General features: G+C 45.3%; 1 protein-coding gene across 4 annotated transcripts in view; it reads right to left on the reverse strand.

The window, feature by feature from the left end:
• The window catches only part of RGS17 (regulator of G protein signaling 17), a 161648-nt gene that overhangs the window by 65400 nt on the left and 82165 nt on the right, over nucleotides 1-14083 (reverse strand). For all 4 annotated transcript variants that reach the window (XM_060241016.1, XM_060241007.1, XM_060240997.1 and 1 more), the window contains exon 2: nucleotides 6148-6291. In XM_060241016.1, the coding sequence (XP_060096999.1) occupies nucleotides 6148-6266 (119 nt within the window). In that variant the 5' untranslated portion in view covers nucleotides 6267-6291. The remainder of the gene's footprint in view (nucleotides 1-6147; nucleotides 6292-14083) is intronic.

Below are 14083 nucleotides of genomic sequence, written 5' to 3' on the forward strand. Positions count from 1 at the left end.
GAGCTTACTAAGGAGCCTTTGATGAGAAACTTTATCAAAAGCTTTCTGGAAATCAAGGTAAACAACATCTATTGGGTCTCCTTTGTCCACATGTTTGTTCACCCCCTCAAAAAAATGTAACAGGTTAGTGAGGCAAGATCTTCCCTTACAGAACCCATGCTGAGTCTTCTTCAATAACTCGTGTTAATCAATGTGCCTACTCATTCTGTCTTTGATAATGGTTTCTACCAACTTTCCCCCTTATCCTCAGCATGGTGCCCTGTTCCCTCTCGACCCTCATGCTCCCTGGCAGCAATGGAGCTGCCACGTTCAGAGCTGGGCTCATCTAATACGTCCCCGAGAGTCTTCTCCAAGTGCCTAACTGACTGTCTCTGCTTCTCCAGGTCAGTCACCTCAGCCTCAAGGGTACGAACTCATTCCCTGAGGACCAGGAGCTCCTTACATCGAGCACACACCCAAGACTTCTGTCCTGTGGGCAGATAGTCATACATGTGACACTCAGTGCAAAACACTGGAAAGCCCCCACCCCCCTGCTAGCATTATACCTTTATGATAGCTTTTAAAAAAAATACTGTCCCCTTTTAAATCCTCTTTGTTTATGTGGCTCCCCTTTTGAAGGGTCAACTTACCTTATTGGGAACACAAGGAAAATAGGGATCTGGATTTCTGGTCCTTACACAGCCCCCAGGCTAAGAGCCACAGGCCAAGAGCCCTTTAGCTCGTGCCCTTTGGCTCACGCCAAAGGCTCGCGCCTCTGGCAAGGCGCAGCTTAATAATGCAAAGAGGGTGGGGAACACAGCCACTCCTTCAGCCCACTCAAACCAAACAGACAGCAGTTCCCCAGCAACCGCAAACTCAGAATTTTCAGCAGTCACACGAACTCAGAAATTCTCAGCAACTTCCCCAGCTGCTTAGAAAGCCAAACCGCACCCTTATAACGCTTATTCTCTGTTCTCTCTCTCAGAACTTCTCTGCTGTCTCTCAGAGCTCTTTGAAATGTGCTCAGCTTCTGGCAAGGCACAGCTTAATAATGGTCCCAATGTTCTCTGAAAGGAGGGTAAAACTGCATTATGTTTAAGGTTGGAACCGGTGAACTCTCTTTTAAAATTCTAGACTCTGACCTTTTGTCTGTTTTATCCTATAAACGAAGACTTTTGAATGTTGTTCAGTATGCCAGCCTGCTCTCTTGCTAGCATCAGAATGATTATTAAAACTGCCTGCTCCGATAGCTTAAGGCCTTAAGTGAATCTTTTTCTTTCCCAGATAGAACTTGGGAAAAGGCAGGGTTATACCAGAGTTTTGAAAACTCCCCTAACAATATTCAGTAGAGTTTTAGTTTACTTTTTAAAAAAAGTAATAGCACCACTGTATAAGGGGTTGTGCTAAGATAGTATCCCATAGGATTGATATGATCCTTCCCTTTCTGCCTGTGCTAGGACAAATCCACAGGTTCTAGAATAGCAACTGCAGCCACAATGAGTGCTGCAGTGTCTATGCTTTCTTCCCAGCACTTACCTGGATACCCGGACCATGCAGGGTACTTATTCAAGTTGAGACTGCTGGGTTAGCTCTAAGTGGTCATGATGGCCACAGAGGCAGTGCAATGACAGTGCAGAAGGTGGCCCACTACAGCCATCAACAATGAGGGAAGTTATGGATATTGCCTCTTGGACCCAGCCAGCAACAGCATGGGAGGAAACAAGAAGTGTGCCTTGACTACAGAGACAATACACCTTCAACTGGTCATGCCCAGAGGTGCGCCCAGAGTTGGAAAAGTGAAATGATAGGTTTATTTCACTATCAAGTGAGGCACAGTTCCATAATTGCACCATTTACAGTCATGTGGATGTGTTTAAGCAGCCTTTAAAGATCAAATTTTCCATAGATCAATTTAATATTTTGACTAATGCAGTCTGAAGAGTTCTGTGCTGTTTCATCCCTATGTGTAGTTTGTTTTTAAAAACACTAAAAACTCAAGCAAAACAAACTCCAATTCCATCCATTAGATATGGAAGAGAAAGTTATGAGGCCATCCAATCTGCTTCTCCTTACATTTGTTTTCCATACTTTGGTCCAATCTTATTCTAAGAATACCCAGCAATGGCATTTCCACCACAACCTTGAATCTAACTTGCTAACATAATTTTCAAGGCAGGCAATTGTAACTCAACTAGACAAGCTTTCTTCAATTCTCATAAGAATTTTTAAAACTAACAACTAACATTATACAACCATTGTTGACCAACAATAAACAATTTATAAAACCATTAAATAACTGAAAAGCAAGGAAAGCAAATATGTGTATCCTGAGTATGCAAAAGTTAATATATGGGCACTGTGCAATTTTGGAAGTTTGCCAAGGGAAACATAGCTTTTAAAGAACATCTGAGGACAACTGTTTGCCTAAAAGTTTCCCAGAGAAGTATTACTCAAGTGAATAAATTCAGTTCATTTTTAGAGATCAGTAGAAATGTAGTTCTATTAACCTATAGCCATTGGTGTTTCCTGTAAAATTTGGCAGATATTGTGTATTCTCTACTCACCTGTGCATTTATTTTTAACAGAGATAATTTTGTAGAAAAATAGGTGGTGGAGCTCATTAGCATAACTCATTAGCATATGCCACCCCCCTCACCAGCCAAAAGCAACCCGACACAAGATAGGAGAGCCCCCCTCCACAGTCAAAAGGCCAGCAAGCCGCCCACCACCCGAAATTACATAAGAAATGGAGAATGGGAGGTACAGGCTTCTCCAGGGATTAATGAGGGCTACTGGGGGTGTGGCAAAGCTCCCAGCTGGCTTCCACTCTCCTACTACTGGCTGGCTTCCACTGTACTTACTACTCAATGGACAAGGTAGGTGGGGAGGTGGAGGGGAAGCCCTCAGAAAGGTTCAGGAGCTGCGCTCCTGTGAGCTCCTGATGAATTCAAGACCTGATTTTTAACCTCTTTTCATTCCACTTCTTTGATGGAAATGTGCTTAGAGAGATTAATCATAATCAGTCCCGCCCCTTCCATGAACCACTCATCCTCAGAAGTGCTTACAACCAATTTACATGACCCTGGAAATGATCTGAAATGAGTTGACTGAGTGTGGACTGAATCAGTCATGAGAGCAAGCACAGTGTAGTGGTCAGAATGTCAGATGAAGAATGGGGGGATCCAGTTTTTTTTTTTAAAAACACCCCTCTGTCGTGGATCTTGTTGGGTGACTTTGGCTAGGTAGTCACTCTCTCTCTTTCTCTCTCCCCCACCCAAGCCTAACCTACATGTGAGGATAGCATGGAATAGAAGGAGAATGTTGCACACCACCATGAGTTCCTTGGAGGAAAGGCAGGATAAAGATGAGCTAATTAAATAATCATATAGAACAAAGCTTGAGTCCAGTGGACTCAAACTTTGTTCTATTGCTTCAGACCAACCCAGCTGTCCACCTGGATCTATCTTCATGGAAGGCACCACATTAAGCTGCATGGAATGAAACACCATCAACCTAGGTGCCACTGGACTCAAACTTCATTCTTCATACCGACACGTCTACCCACCTGAATCTAAATAATCATGGGTATGTTAGCACACAGCCAAAGCCTAATTCACACATATAAAGAGAGATATTTGAGTTACTTTAGTTTTCAATGAGTTAAATAAAAATAAATCCTGGAAGTTCTTCACAATCTGGTGTTATACTTAAATTACCATATTTCCCAGTATGAACCTCTTTGCCAGCTTTAGTCTTCCAAGCTGTGCCTTCCATCTCTTCCCCAGCTATGAGAGGGCTCTCATCAGGCAATGCCCTCCTCCCCAATTTGTCCACCCTGGCCAGAAGATTGATTGTGCCATGACTGCTCAGCAACATGTTTCTGTAGCATTTCTATCAATGAGAGCTAGACCACTCAATGTCATGGGGAGATGACAGCTTTTGCCTTCATTTACAACAGAATCTCTAAGTGAGAAGAATGCACTTGTCAGTGACTGCAGCAAGGCCCAATGCTGTTCCTTTCCCTTGTGATCCCTATCACTGAGAACAAAGCATTTCTTATCCCCATAGTCCCACACCTTCATCTGCATATCTCCATCCTGGGCACCATCTGTTTTTTGGTTATGCTAGTTTGCAATGAAATTCTGGGAACTGGCCTCTATATGTGTACATAAGCATATGTAGGATCTGCAATGCACATCTACAGATGAATAGCTGAATGTATGCACTCAGCCCTCTTGATGTCACTGAACTGTTCACATGCGTATAAATCTTGTTATACTGAGGATTTATGTGGTTCAGTGACAGGCGCCCTGAACATGCCCAGGATAGAAAGATCACATGATTATCTGAAGTTATTTTAAAAACAGAAAATAAACACTGATTTCAGTCTCAGATTTCCTGAGCTGATGATTCTTTTAGGAAGAGCTGAGTAGCAGTGATTTCCTGGCCTGATCCACATTAAGATGACAGCTCTTTGCCATTTGAAAGATCTCCGTGGAATCTGAATGCATTCTGGCTCTAAATATATTCTGCAGGTTAATCATCAAATTATCAGCAAGCAATAAACAAGATGGTTTCATTCCTTTGTGTTGTTCATTAAGTATCAGCTGACCTTCACTTCCCCCATCAGAAAATTTGGCATGTATTTGCTAGGGTTGAGAACAGTTTCAGTTGGAATTTTTGAACAGTTATTTTTTTAAAAAGAAAACATGAAGAAAGATCATGGATTGTGAAATCTGTCCCAATGTCCATCTTTTTTTCCTGGTACACTGTAGGGTTGTCAGGTCCCTCCTGGCAACTGGCGGAGCTCTGGGGGAGGTCTTACTGGTAGCAGGAGGGAGGTTCTTTTGATGTGCAGTAATGTATGCACATCATTGCCCATGTGACTTGGAAATGATGCCATCACTTCCAGGACATTGGTAGTGATGCTCTGGTATTTGGGTAAAAACTCTATGGTAGAAGCCAAATTTACCATAGAGTTTTTGCCCAAATACCAGAGTGTCACCCTGACATCCTGGAAGACATAATGTTACTTCCAGTTTATGTGGGAAGTGATGCAGACATGTAGCTGCATCTCAGCAGAACCTCTCTCTTTTTCAGGGTGAGTTCCCCCTGCTGGCCAGCTGATTGGTGGCTGGCAGTGGGGCCTGTCAGTAAGGGACATCCACCTGTATCAGGGGTTTGGGGACCCTAGTACATTGTCTCCTTTTCTCATTACTTTAGAAAAGGACAAATTGAATTTAAAATGATAACACACACACATCATCCTTAGACTGCTATAAACACATCATGAGGGGCAGGGATAAAGATGAGCTGAGAGAATTCCATCCCTCTCAAAAAAAAATTGCAAGTGCTTAGAAAAAACATTTGATTGCTTGATTAATTGATTACATGAGCTGCATCCAGCCAGTTGCTGGTAAAAGTTAATGGCAGCCGCAAATTTTCCTGTGTTCCCCTTCCCCAAGAAGTACTTTTTGCCTCCTAGAAAGACTGTGGGAGCAATCCTAAACACATTTGTTCAAAAATAAATCCCAGAGTTCAATCCTAGGCAGGTCTATGCAGAAGTCAATCACATTTAGTTCACCAGAACTTACTCCAGCTGCCTTTGCCGGGGGGGGGGGGGGCGCGGGGTAGACAAAAAGCCACATGGGCCTGAGGGCTATCGTGATTAGAGGGTTCATGCAAAATTACTTTTTCTCCTTCTTCAAGTGGAGCTCCACAATCAGAAGACAGAAGCAGGAATGATTCCACCAAATTCCTTCTCTTCACTGTAACCCCCTTACCCAAGTAGCCTTTTTGACTTCTCATCATGTCCTGTGACTCTAGCCATCATCTTTGTGGGTGGGTGTGGGGAGGGGAATAGAGGGAAAATCCATGTGTGCTGTGTTGGCAGTTTGTTGTATATAACCTATTTTGTTTTATATACTACTTTTTAACCCATGTGTTCTCTATGGAATACTATCCCTGCAACATAAATATAACCTTGATTGGAGATATGAGGGCTGTGCACAATAAATGAAAATCCAATGTGCATTTATTGTGCAGTAACTTGATTGAGTGGAGAAGCCCCCTCCCCTCCCAGTTGATTCATCTCTTTCAGGCAATTGATGGTTTTTAGCCATCATTTACCTGTGCTGGATATGGTAGCAAATAGACTGCGTGACATACCATGAGCAGCTGCAACAACAACACCAGCAGAAGCAACATGTGTTGTTGGGCCTTTGGTTTCCAGGTGCTTGAGAAACAGCAGATGTTCCTTCATTTTGTGACTGTTGCCTTTTTCTCATTTCAGCTACTTCAGTACCCCAGTGGCTACAAGAACAGACATAAGAGAACATGAAGCAAATGTAACTGTAGTTGTGCTCTTTCTAAACAAATTGCACTGGTTAATGTCCCCTTTCAACCTCAACATTCAAAGATAACCACTGATAAAATGATTAGTAAGCATCACGAATAACATTCTATCTGTCATGTTATGTTTCAGCAGCACCACTTTTTTAGGGTTGCCAGTATTCAAGTAGTGGCTGATCTCCCAGGATTCCTGGCTGATCCCAGGTGAAAGAGATCACTTCCCCTGGAGGAAATGGCTACTATGGCAGGTGAACTCTATGGCATTATACCCCACTGAAGTCTTTCCCCAGGCTCTTTCCCAAAATCTCAATTATTTTCACAACCCAGAGTTGGCAACTATGCACCTCCTTGTATTAGCAAAGTGGATATGCCTTAGGGTTGCCAGGTCCCATCTTCTCTCCAGCAGGGGCATCCCTGGAGGGAGTGGGGCTGTCCCCAACGCAATGACACCATTAAAAGAACATCATCACATCAGGGATGTAGCACTGCATGCACATGCCCCTGCTTTTTCCCAACCATCTAAATGGAAAAGTGGGTGCTGCAGACACTTGCCCTGCAAGCCAGGAATTCACCACATGCAGGGCAAGCACATACAGTCCCTGCTTGAAAAGAGTGGGCATCCCACACACCTGTCCTGCAAACTGTGAATTCACCACTTGCAGGGCAGGAGTGGGCAGTCCCCACTTGAAAAAAAGCAGGTGCCGGATGTGCCTGTCTTGCAAGTCACAAATTTGTGTCTTGTATGGCAGGTGCGCATGGCACCTGCTCTTTTCAAGTGGTGCTATGGACAACTGTTGGTGGTGGGGTTTCTCCCAACTCGCAGGCTGGCTGGTGTCTGGGGGGCCCCCTAAAATTGGGGGATCCCAAGTCCCCACCTGGGGACTGGCATCCCTAGGTACCCTGAAAGGGGAAGGGAAGGGCAGTGGCCTTGGCTGTGTGTTCTACATGCCTACTTCCCTAGCTGCTGAAGGGAGTTTATAGTTGCTGGCTATGAACCTTGGAGGGCGTTGTGTTGGTCAAAACAAGAAGCTGTGGAGTAGAATTACCATCTTCTCACTTACTCATTCCTTCTGTAATGACCTTTTTGTTGGCAAATGGAAGTCAGCTACATCGCAGCAAGCATCTCAGCAGGGACAAGACATTTGAGGAAACATGCTCTCTGGTGTCACTTCCGCATAAGATCAGCACATTGGGAACATCACATGGTGATGTTGCTTTATGGCGGCTGGGTTTCCCCACTGGCCAGCTGGCTGGCAGTGGACAGAAGCCCCAAAAACTAGGGGATCCCCTACTGGGAACTGGGGAATGGCAACCCTACTTGTTATCTATGATTACTGGGTTGCATCTCAGTTTGTTTAGCACTTGGTAGTGTTTAAGATGTCAACAACAATGTGACTATCACAGCTTTTCCATTTCTATACAGAGAAAGAATTTCACTGAACAAACATAAAATTACTCCCCATTACACACAACTTCAATACTCTTACATGAAGATAGGTCTAATAACTTGAAGGTTTGGTAGATATTAGTTTGACCATTCGGCAGCTCTAAGGCCTGCACAACTGATTTATCTGAAACAGTTTAAAGCATACACTCTCAGAACAGCTTACACATTGGCTTACAACAGTGTATCAATTAACAGTATAATAATAAAAATGTAAAAAAAAAGCAAAATAAAGTTAATGGTAAAACTACAGCACAAAGTCACAGCATAAAACCATAAGCTGTGGGCAAATCTTTCAAGAACAGCCAGGATCACCAATGGAAATTGGTCCACAGAGGATAACTGAATGTCCTTCTCCAGGCACAGATTTAATAATACACCCAAGCTGTAAGTAGAACAAGTTGACTATTCATTCCTTGGTTTGTCCATTAAGAACACCTAATTTTGGCTAAACTTCAGCTTATTGTCCCTCATCTAGTTCAATAATGCCTCTACCTGTTCAGGTGTTCAATGACCATGTTTTCCTCCAACTGTGCTCATTTCAAATTTGATCCAGAGAGAACTCCAGTTTTCTGGGTTACACCTCTGAGGATGCCAGTCACAGTTGCTGGCGAAATGTCAGGTCTCACAATGCCAAGACCACGGCCACACAGCCCAGAAAATCTACAACCAATGTACTTATTTCATTGTCCCTAGCTCCTCAGATAATCAGGGAATTAAATGAGTTTGCACATGCCTAGAAGTGATCATGTCATCCTTCACATAAACTTTGTATTCCACAGATCTATCAGGTTTTCAACAGGAGTGTCAGCCACATTGTCAACAGGAAATTTCCTGAGGACTTTCAGGGATCCATCTTGATACGAAAGAGGCACATCAACCTAACTGGTCCCCTATTTCCCCAGTGGCTCCAAATTTCTGACATTCCGAACCTCCCCTTGCAATGGTCTGTCCACGTCACAGGACCTGTGACTCATCAACCTGAATATAGCACACCAGTCATTATACTGTGGCCTACCAAATCTTTGAACATCCCCCTACCCAGTTTTCTTATCTCTCTACAATAGATTATACACATATTGTTGTCTTCTTGCCCTTTTCTTCCTGCGATGTATTATTTCTGTTGCTAGAAGGTCATACAACTTAATGTATCAAATCCACAAAATCCAGCATTCATGCAGAGCAGAAATCAGTCTCACACAATTAAAATGTCTGCTTTCTTATACACAGCAATATGTTTTGCTGGATTGAACAGCACTTTGTTCTAAGTGTACATAGAATTTCAGACTTAGTTAAGGGCAAACTGCAGATCAGCTGCTTAAGAAGTATTTAAAACCTCACCCCAGTGACCATAAATACTTAAATAGCTAAGAACTTTTTTTTAAAACAGAGGGGCATCATTTATCTCTGAAACGCTCTTCATTTAGCTACTGGTAAATAAGTGTTGTCATTTTTGCTTAGAGAAGCAATCATTCAGTTGAGCCAGCATTCTAATGTTCATAAAACAACCACCAGCATTAAACAAGCAAGGAAGAAAAGAATGAGGCTATGGTCTTTTATAATTAAACACTGAGCTATCCCATGAGGAATAAGGGAAGTCCCACTGTTAGCGGTGTAAGACTGTGATGCCACAAAGAAACCTGTACCATATTTAGGAGGAATTAATTACCACAGAGTACACTTTTCCCAGAGAAGTAATTGGCACAAAAACTCCTTGTGGCCAAACAAGAATGTCCTGGGATATGGCCTTGACAGAGATATGGCTGAGGCCTGGAATGTTTGTCTTTCACTCACATACACGCACACATGGGTTCTATCCTTCATACAAATGTACCCGCTACTATAACTAAGAAAAAATTACAGACAATAACTAAGGATTCTGAGTTGGGAAACTCTTGTGGATTTGGGGGTAGAGGCTGGGACAGGCAGGGTTTGGTGAGGGGAGGAACTTTAGAGAGATATAACGCCAACGAGTCTACCCTCCAAAGCAGCAGTTTGCTCCAGGGAAACTGATTTCTATTGTCTGAAGATCAGTTTTCTGGGAGATCTCCAGGCTCCACTTGGGTGCTGGCAATCCTAATTCTTTGGTTTCCCAGGTGTGTTGGGAAATTCCTGGACATTTGGGGGGAGGAGCCTGGAGAGTGTGGGGTTTTGGGGAGGAGAGGAACCTCAGTGTCAAGCCCCGTCCTTTTCTTAGAAATGGCTGGCCAAATGTCAGGCTAATACTCTGACCCTTCTCCGTTATTTACAACCTAGAGAATACGTAGGCATCACCATCTGGCAGAAGAATGTTTATGGTACTGGAAAAGGCCTGCTGTGTTTCAAGGATGTACTTCCTAAATTCACAGGCTTCCTTATCTGTTCGCAATGTAGTGTGAGAATGCTTTTGTAGTAAGAAAGATAGCCACTGCTTTAACCTCTGAACCTTAGATTCAAATAAAGTGCCTTATGTAACAGTTTATGATACTCTATATGGTAAGCATGTAACCTCTGGTATCTCAGTATTTCCACGGACCATATTCCGTGTAGCACCTTTGAATTCCTGAATAAACCAGTCTATTTGAAACAAAACAAAGGACTTTGTTATTGGGAATCTTGGGGCTTGACACTCAGCACAGTATAATGCCATGTATTCTATCTTCCAAAGCAGTCATTTTCTCCAAGGGAACAGTCTGGAGACCTGTTGTAATTCTGGTAGATCACCAGCCACCACCTGAAAGTTGGCAACACTACCTACTAATTCTAATTCTTGGGTGATTCTTATGCTTGTAGACTGCAGCGCAGCTGCTAGGCTGCATGAGCAGAGTTTGCTTCCCTGGATGGGAAGAGTCAGGGGGCGCCCGTTTCGGTGCACAGAGAGAAAAGCGGGATCTGACAGTTAGACTCCTGCGCTCCTCGTCAGCTCCTTCATACTGGCAGACGATCGGTTGGGGCTGAGGCTTTTCTTTTGTTTTTGGTTGGACATTGGGGTTTGTTGGGGCAGTCGACTGGGCAGCGGTGGGTGAAGTGTTGGCTGGAGCATCGGCGTCGGCTGGAGCATCGGCTGCAGTGCTGTGGGCTGGCGGCGGCATTGGAGGCGGTGGAGGACATGGCGTTGTCCTTCTTGTTGGCTGAGTCTGCCTAGGGTTTGGGGTCTGCTGGGGCAGGGGTTGTGGAGGCCAGGGGTTGGTCTTTCCCCTTTTAATTTTTGAGGGTGTGGGCCTGTGGGGCAACCTGGGTTTTTATTATTGCCCTTGAGGTTGGCAGGTGACCATTTTAGAGAACCTTCCCCTCCCCCCCCATTTTTCTCCTACTGGAGACATTGGTGTGCAGCAGAGGCTTTTGTGGCCATTTTGAATTCCCTTTCTTCTTCCAGGGGGAAGCCATTTTAGAGTGGGGCTGCATGAGGCCATTTTGTGGTCTTGTGCTTGCTATTTAGATGGCTGGTGGAAAAGGGTTGGGCAAGCCCAAAGGAAAAAAGTCAGCGCCTAAGGCGCCCAAGTCTCCTGCAAAAAGGCCACCACCGCCGTTTTCCTCTTCTGATGAGGAGGGTGATATAGTGGTTGATTCCAATATTGCTTGTAGATTTAGAGCATTGGAACAGCCAGCGGGCATCCTTTCTCCAGGCGGGGAGGATGGTGTGAGGCAATATAAGAAGGGTAAGCAGGCGAGTATTCTCACCAGGCTGTCTATTCTTGAGGGCAGGTCTGGTGGAGTCGTGCCTGGCAGGGACGCTGGCCTTTGCGGTCCGGATGTGGGTTCGATGGCGGCTGGAGCATCGGGGGTCGGTTTGCTATTGGTTCCTGCTGGATTCGGAGGTAGATCGGGTGATAATTTACAGGCAAGGCCTGGGCAGGTTTGGCCATGGGGAGCATGGGGACCTGCTTTGGCGGCCAGGCAGGGTGCTTCCATGTCAAGTGCGGGGGTGCCTGCCTCCTCTGCATTGGGCACGTTTCAGAATTGGGCTTGGCCATGTGGGCAGGGCGTTCCTAGTGTGTACCCGGGCACAGGGCATCCTGGCATGGCTGGTTCCTTTATGGGGGCACCCTCAACATATGGGATGGTGCCTTTTGCTGCTTTTCCGTTTGGGGAGGTTGCCTTGCCGCTGGGGGACCATTTGCTTCCCGCTACTAGGAAAAAAATATTAAAAGGGGAGTACATTGATATTTTTTCTCTTCTCTTTCGAGAGGTTGAGAAAAAAGACAAGGAAGAATTGGATGAGAAAGAGAAGGAAAAATTGAAAAAACGGAAGGTGGACAGGACCTGGGCTAATTGGCTTCCTGGGTTCTATATTTATGCCGGGGTGATTGCAAGGGTGCAGCCGTGGCGGGCAGCTTCCCTGTTCCAGTATTTGGACATAATTTATAAAGGCTATACGGCCTTTAGTGGACCAGCCTGGTTACAATATGACCAGGAAATTAGGATGAGGGCTGCCCTGTATCCATCCCTTCAGTGGGATCGGATCCATCAGCAGCTTTGGCTGCAGGTTATGTCCCCGGCTAGGCCTAATCTGGGTATCGCTCTGATAGTGGTCACTTGGTGAGTAGGTCATCCACATCCGTTGCTGGTTCATCAGGCTCTCCCCGCGGTGCAGCGGGGCAGGCAGATCAACCCCGCATGCTCTGCTGGGAATTTGGATCCCTTGGGGTATGTAATAGGAAGGCGTGCCAGTTCAAGCACGAGTGCCCCATGTGTTGTGGTTCCCACTCATTTGACAACTGCCCTAGAGCCCATGGGTGTAAAAATACGAAGAAGCCTGGTGGGAGCGGAGGTGCCTTTCCAGCTAAGAAAGGGGCCCAGCCCAATAAGGGTGGGAACTCTTGAGCCATGGCTGTCGAGGTACCCTCGAAGGGTTGATAGTTTGTATTTGTTAGAAGGTTTTAAAGTTGGGTTTAGGATCCCTTTTCAGGGTCCTCAAGTTCCGCTTATGTCAGGAAACCTTAAGTCAGTTCAGGGCTTGGAGCAGGTCGTTAGGGACAAGATTGCAAAAGAGCTGGCTGAGGGAAGGATACTGGGTCCTTTTTCACATCCTCCAGTGAGTACTCTTAGAGTCTCACCTTTGGGTGTGGTGCCTAAAAAGGCGTCTGGTGAATTTTGTTTGATTCACCATTTGTCTTTTCCTAAGGGGAAGTCCGTGAATGATGGGATCCCGGAGCACTTATGCTCTGTTAGGTACACCAGCTTTGACTAGGCTATTGCCGTGGTGAGGTGTTGCGGGGTGGGGGCAGAATTGGCAAAATGTGACATTAAGTCTGCGTTTCGCCTTTTACCTGTCCATCCTGATGATTTTGAACTTCTAGGGTTTTCTTTTGAGGGACAATTTTACATGGATAGAGCACTGCCAATGGGCTGCTCTGTGTCATGTTTGGCTTTTGAGCGTTTCAGCACATTTTTGGAATGGGCTGCGAGGGAGAAAGTGGGTTTGCAGGATGTCGTTCATTATTTGGATGACTACCTTTTTGTGGGTCCCAAGGGGACTGGGCGTTGTGGGCAGTTGCTGTCTGGCTTTGTTGAGCTGGCGGCGGAACTTGGGGTTCCTTTAGCACCTGAGAAAACTGAAGGTCCGACCCAGAGGTTGACCTTTTGGGGGATTGAGACTGACACTATTGCGCAGGGTGCCTCTTCAGAAAATAGTGGAGCTGAGGGCTAGGATTTCTACCTTTCTTTTTAAAAGGAAGGTTACTTTGTTGGAGTTGCAGCAGCTAGTTGGGAATCTCAACTTTGCTTGCAAAGTGGTTGCTCCTGGGAGGGATTTTCTTAGAAGGCTGTGCGATGCTATGGCAGGGTTACGCTTGCCTCAGCATAGAACTAGGGTCACCTGCAGCATGAGGGATGATTTGAAGGTTTGGCAGGAATTTTTGGAGTCCTTTAATGGAGTCTCTTTTTGGAAAGACGACATGAGGCTCGAAGCTGAGCTTCAGGTCATGTCTGATGCTGCTGGTTCCTTGGGTTTTGGAGTCTATTTCCGTGGAGATTGGTGCACGGATAGTTGGCCTGACTCCTGGGTAAAGGTTGCTGTGAACCGGGATCTTACGTTTCTCGAGTTCTTTCCTATTTTAGTTATGGTTTGGCTGTGGGGGAAGGATATGGCCAATCACACTGTCCATTTTTGGCGTGATAATATGGTGGTGGTCCATGTCATTAATTCCCTTTCATCCAAATCTGGCCAGGTTATGAGATTGGTGAGGGCCTTCATTCTGCGCTGTTTGCGGCTTAACATTTTGTTTTTAGCCAAGCATGTTCCTGGGGTGAGTAACGGGGTGGCTGATGCTCTATCTTGTAAACAGATGGAGAGGTTTCATCAGCTGGCCCCAGATGCCGACAGAGAGC

Source organism: Heteronotia binoei, chromosome 1 (genome assembly GCF_032191835.1).
Source record: "Heteronotia binoei isolate CCM8104 ecotype False Entrance Well chromosome 1, APGP_CSIRO_Hbin_v1, whole genome shotgun sequence".
In the NCBI taxonomy this organism is placed as follows: domain Eukaryota; kingdom Metazoa; phylum Chordata; class Lepidosauria; order Squamata; family Gekkonidae; genus Heteronotia; species Heteronotia binoei.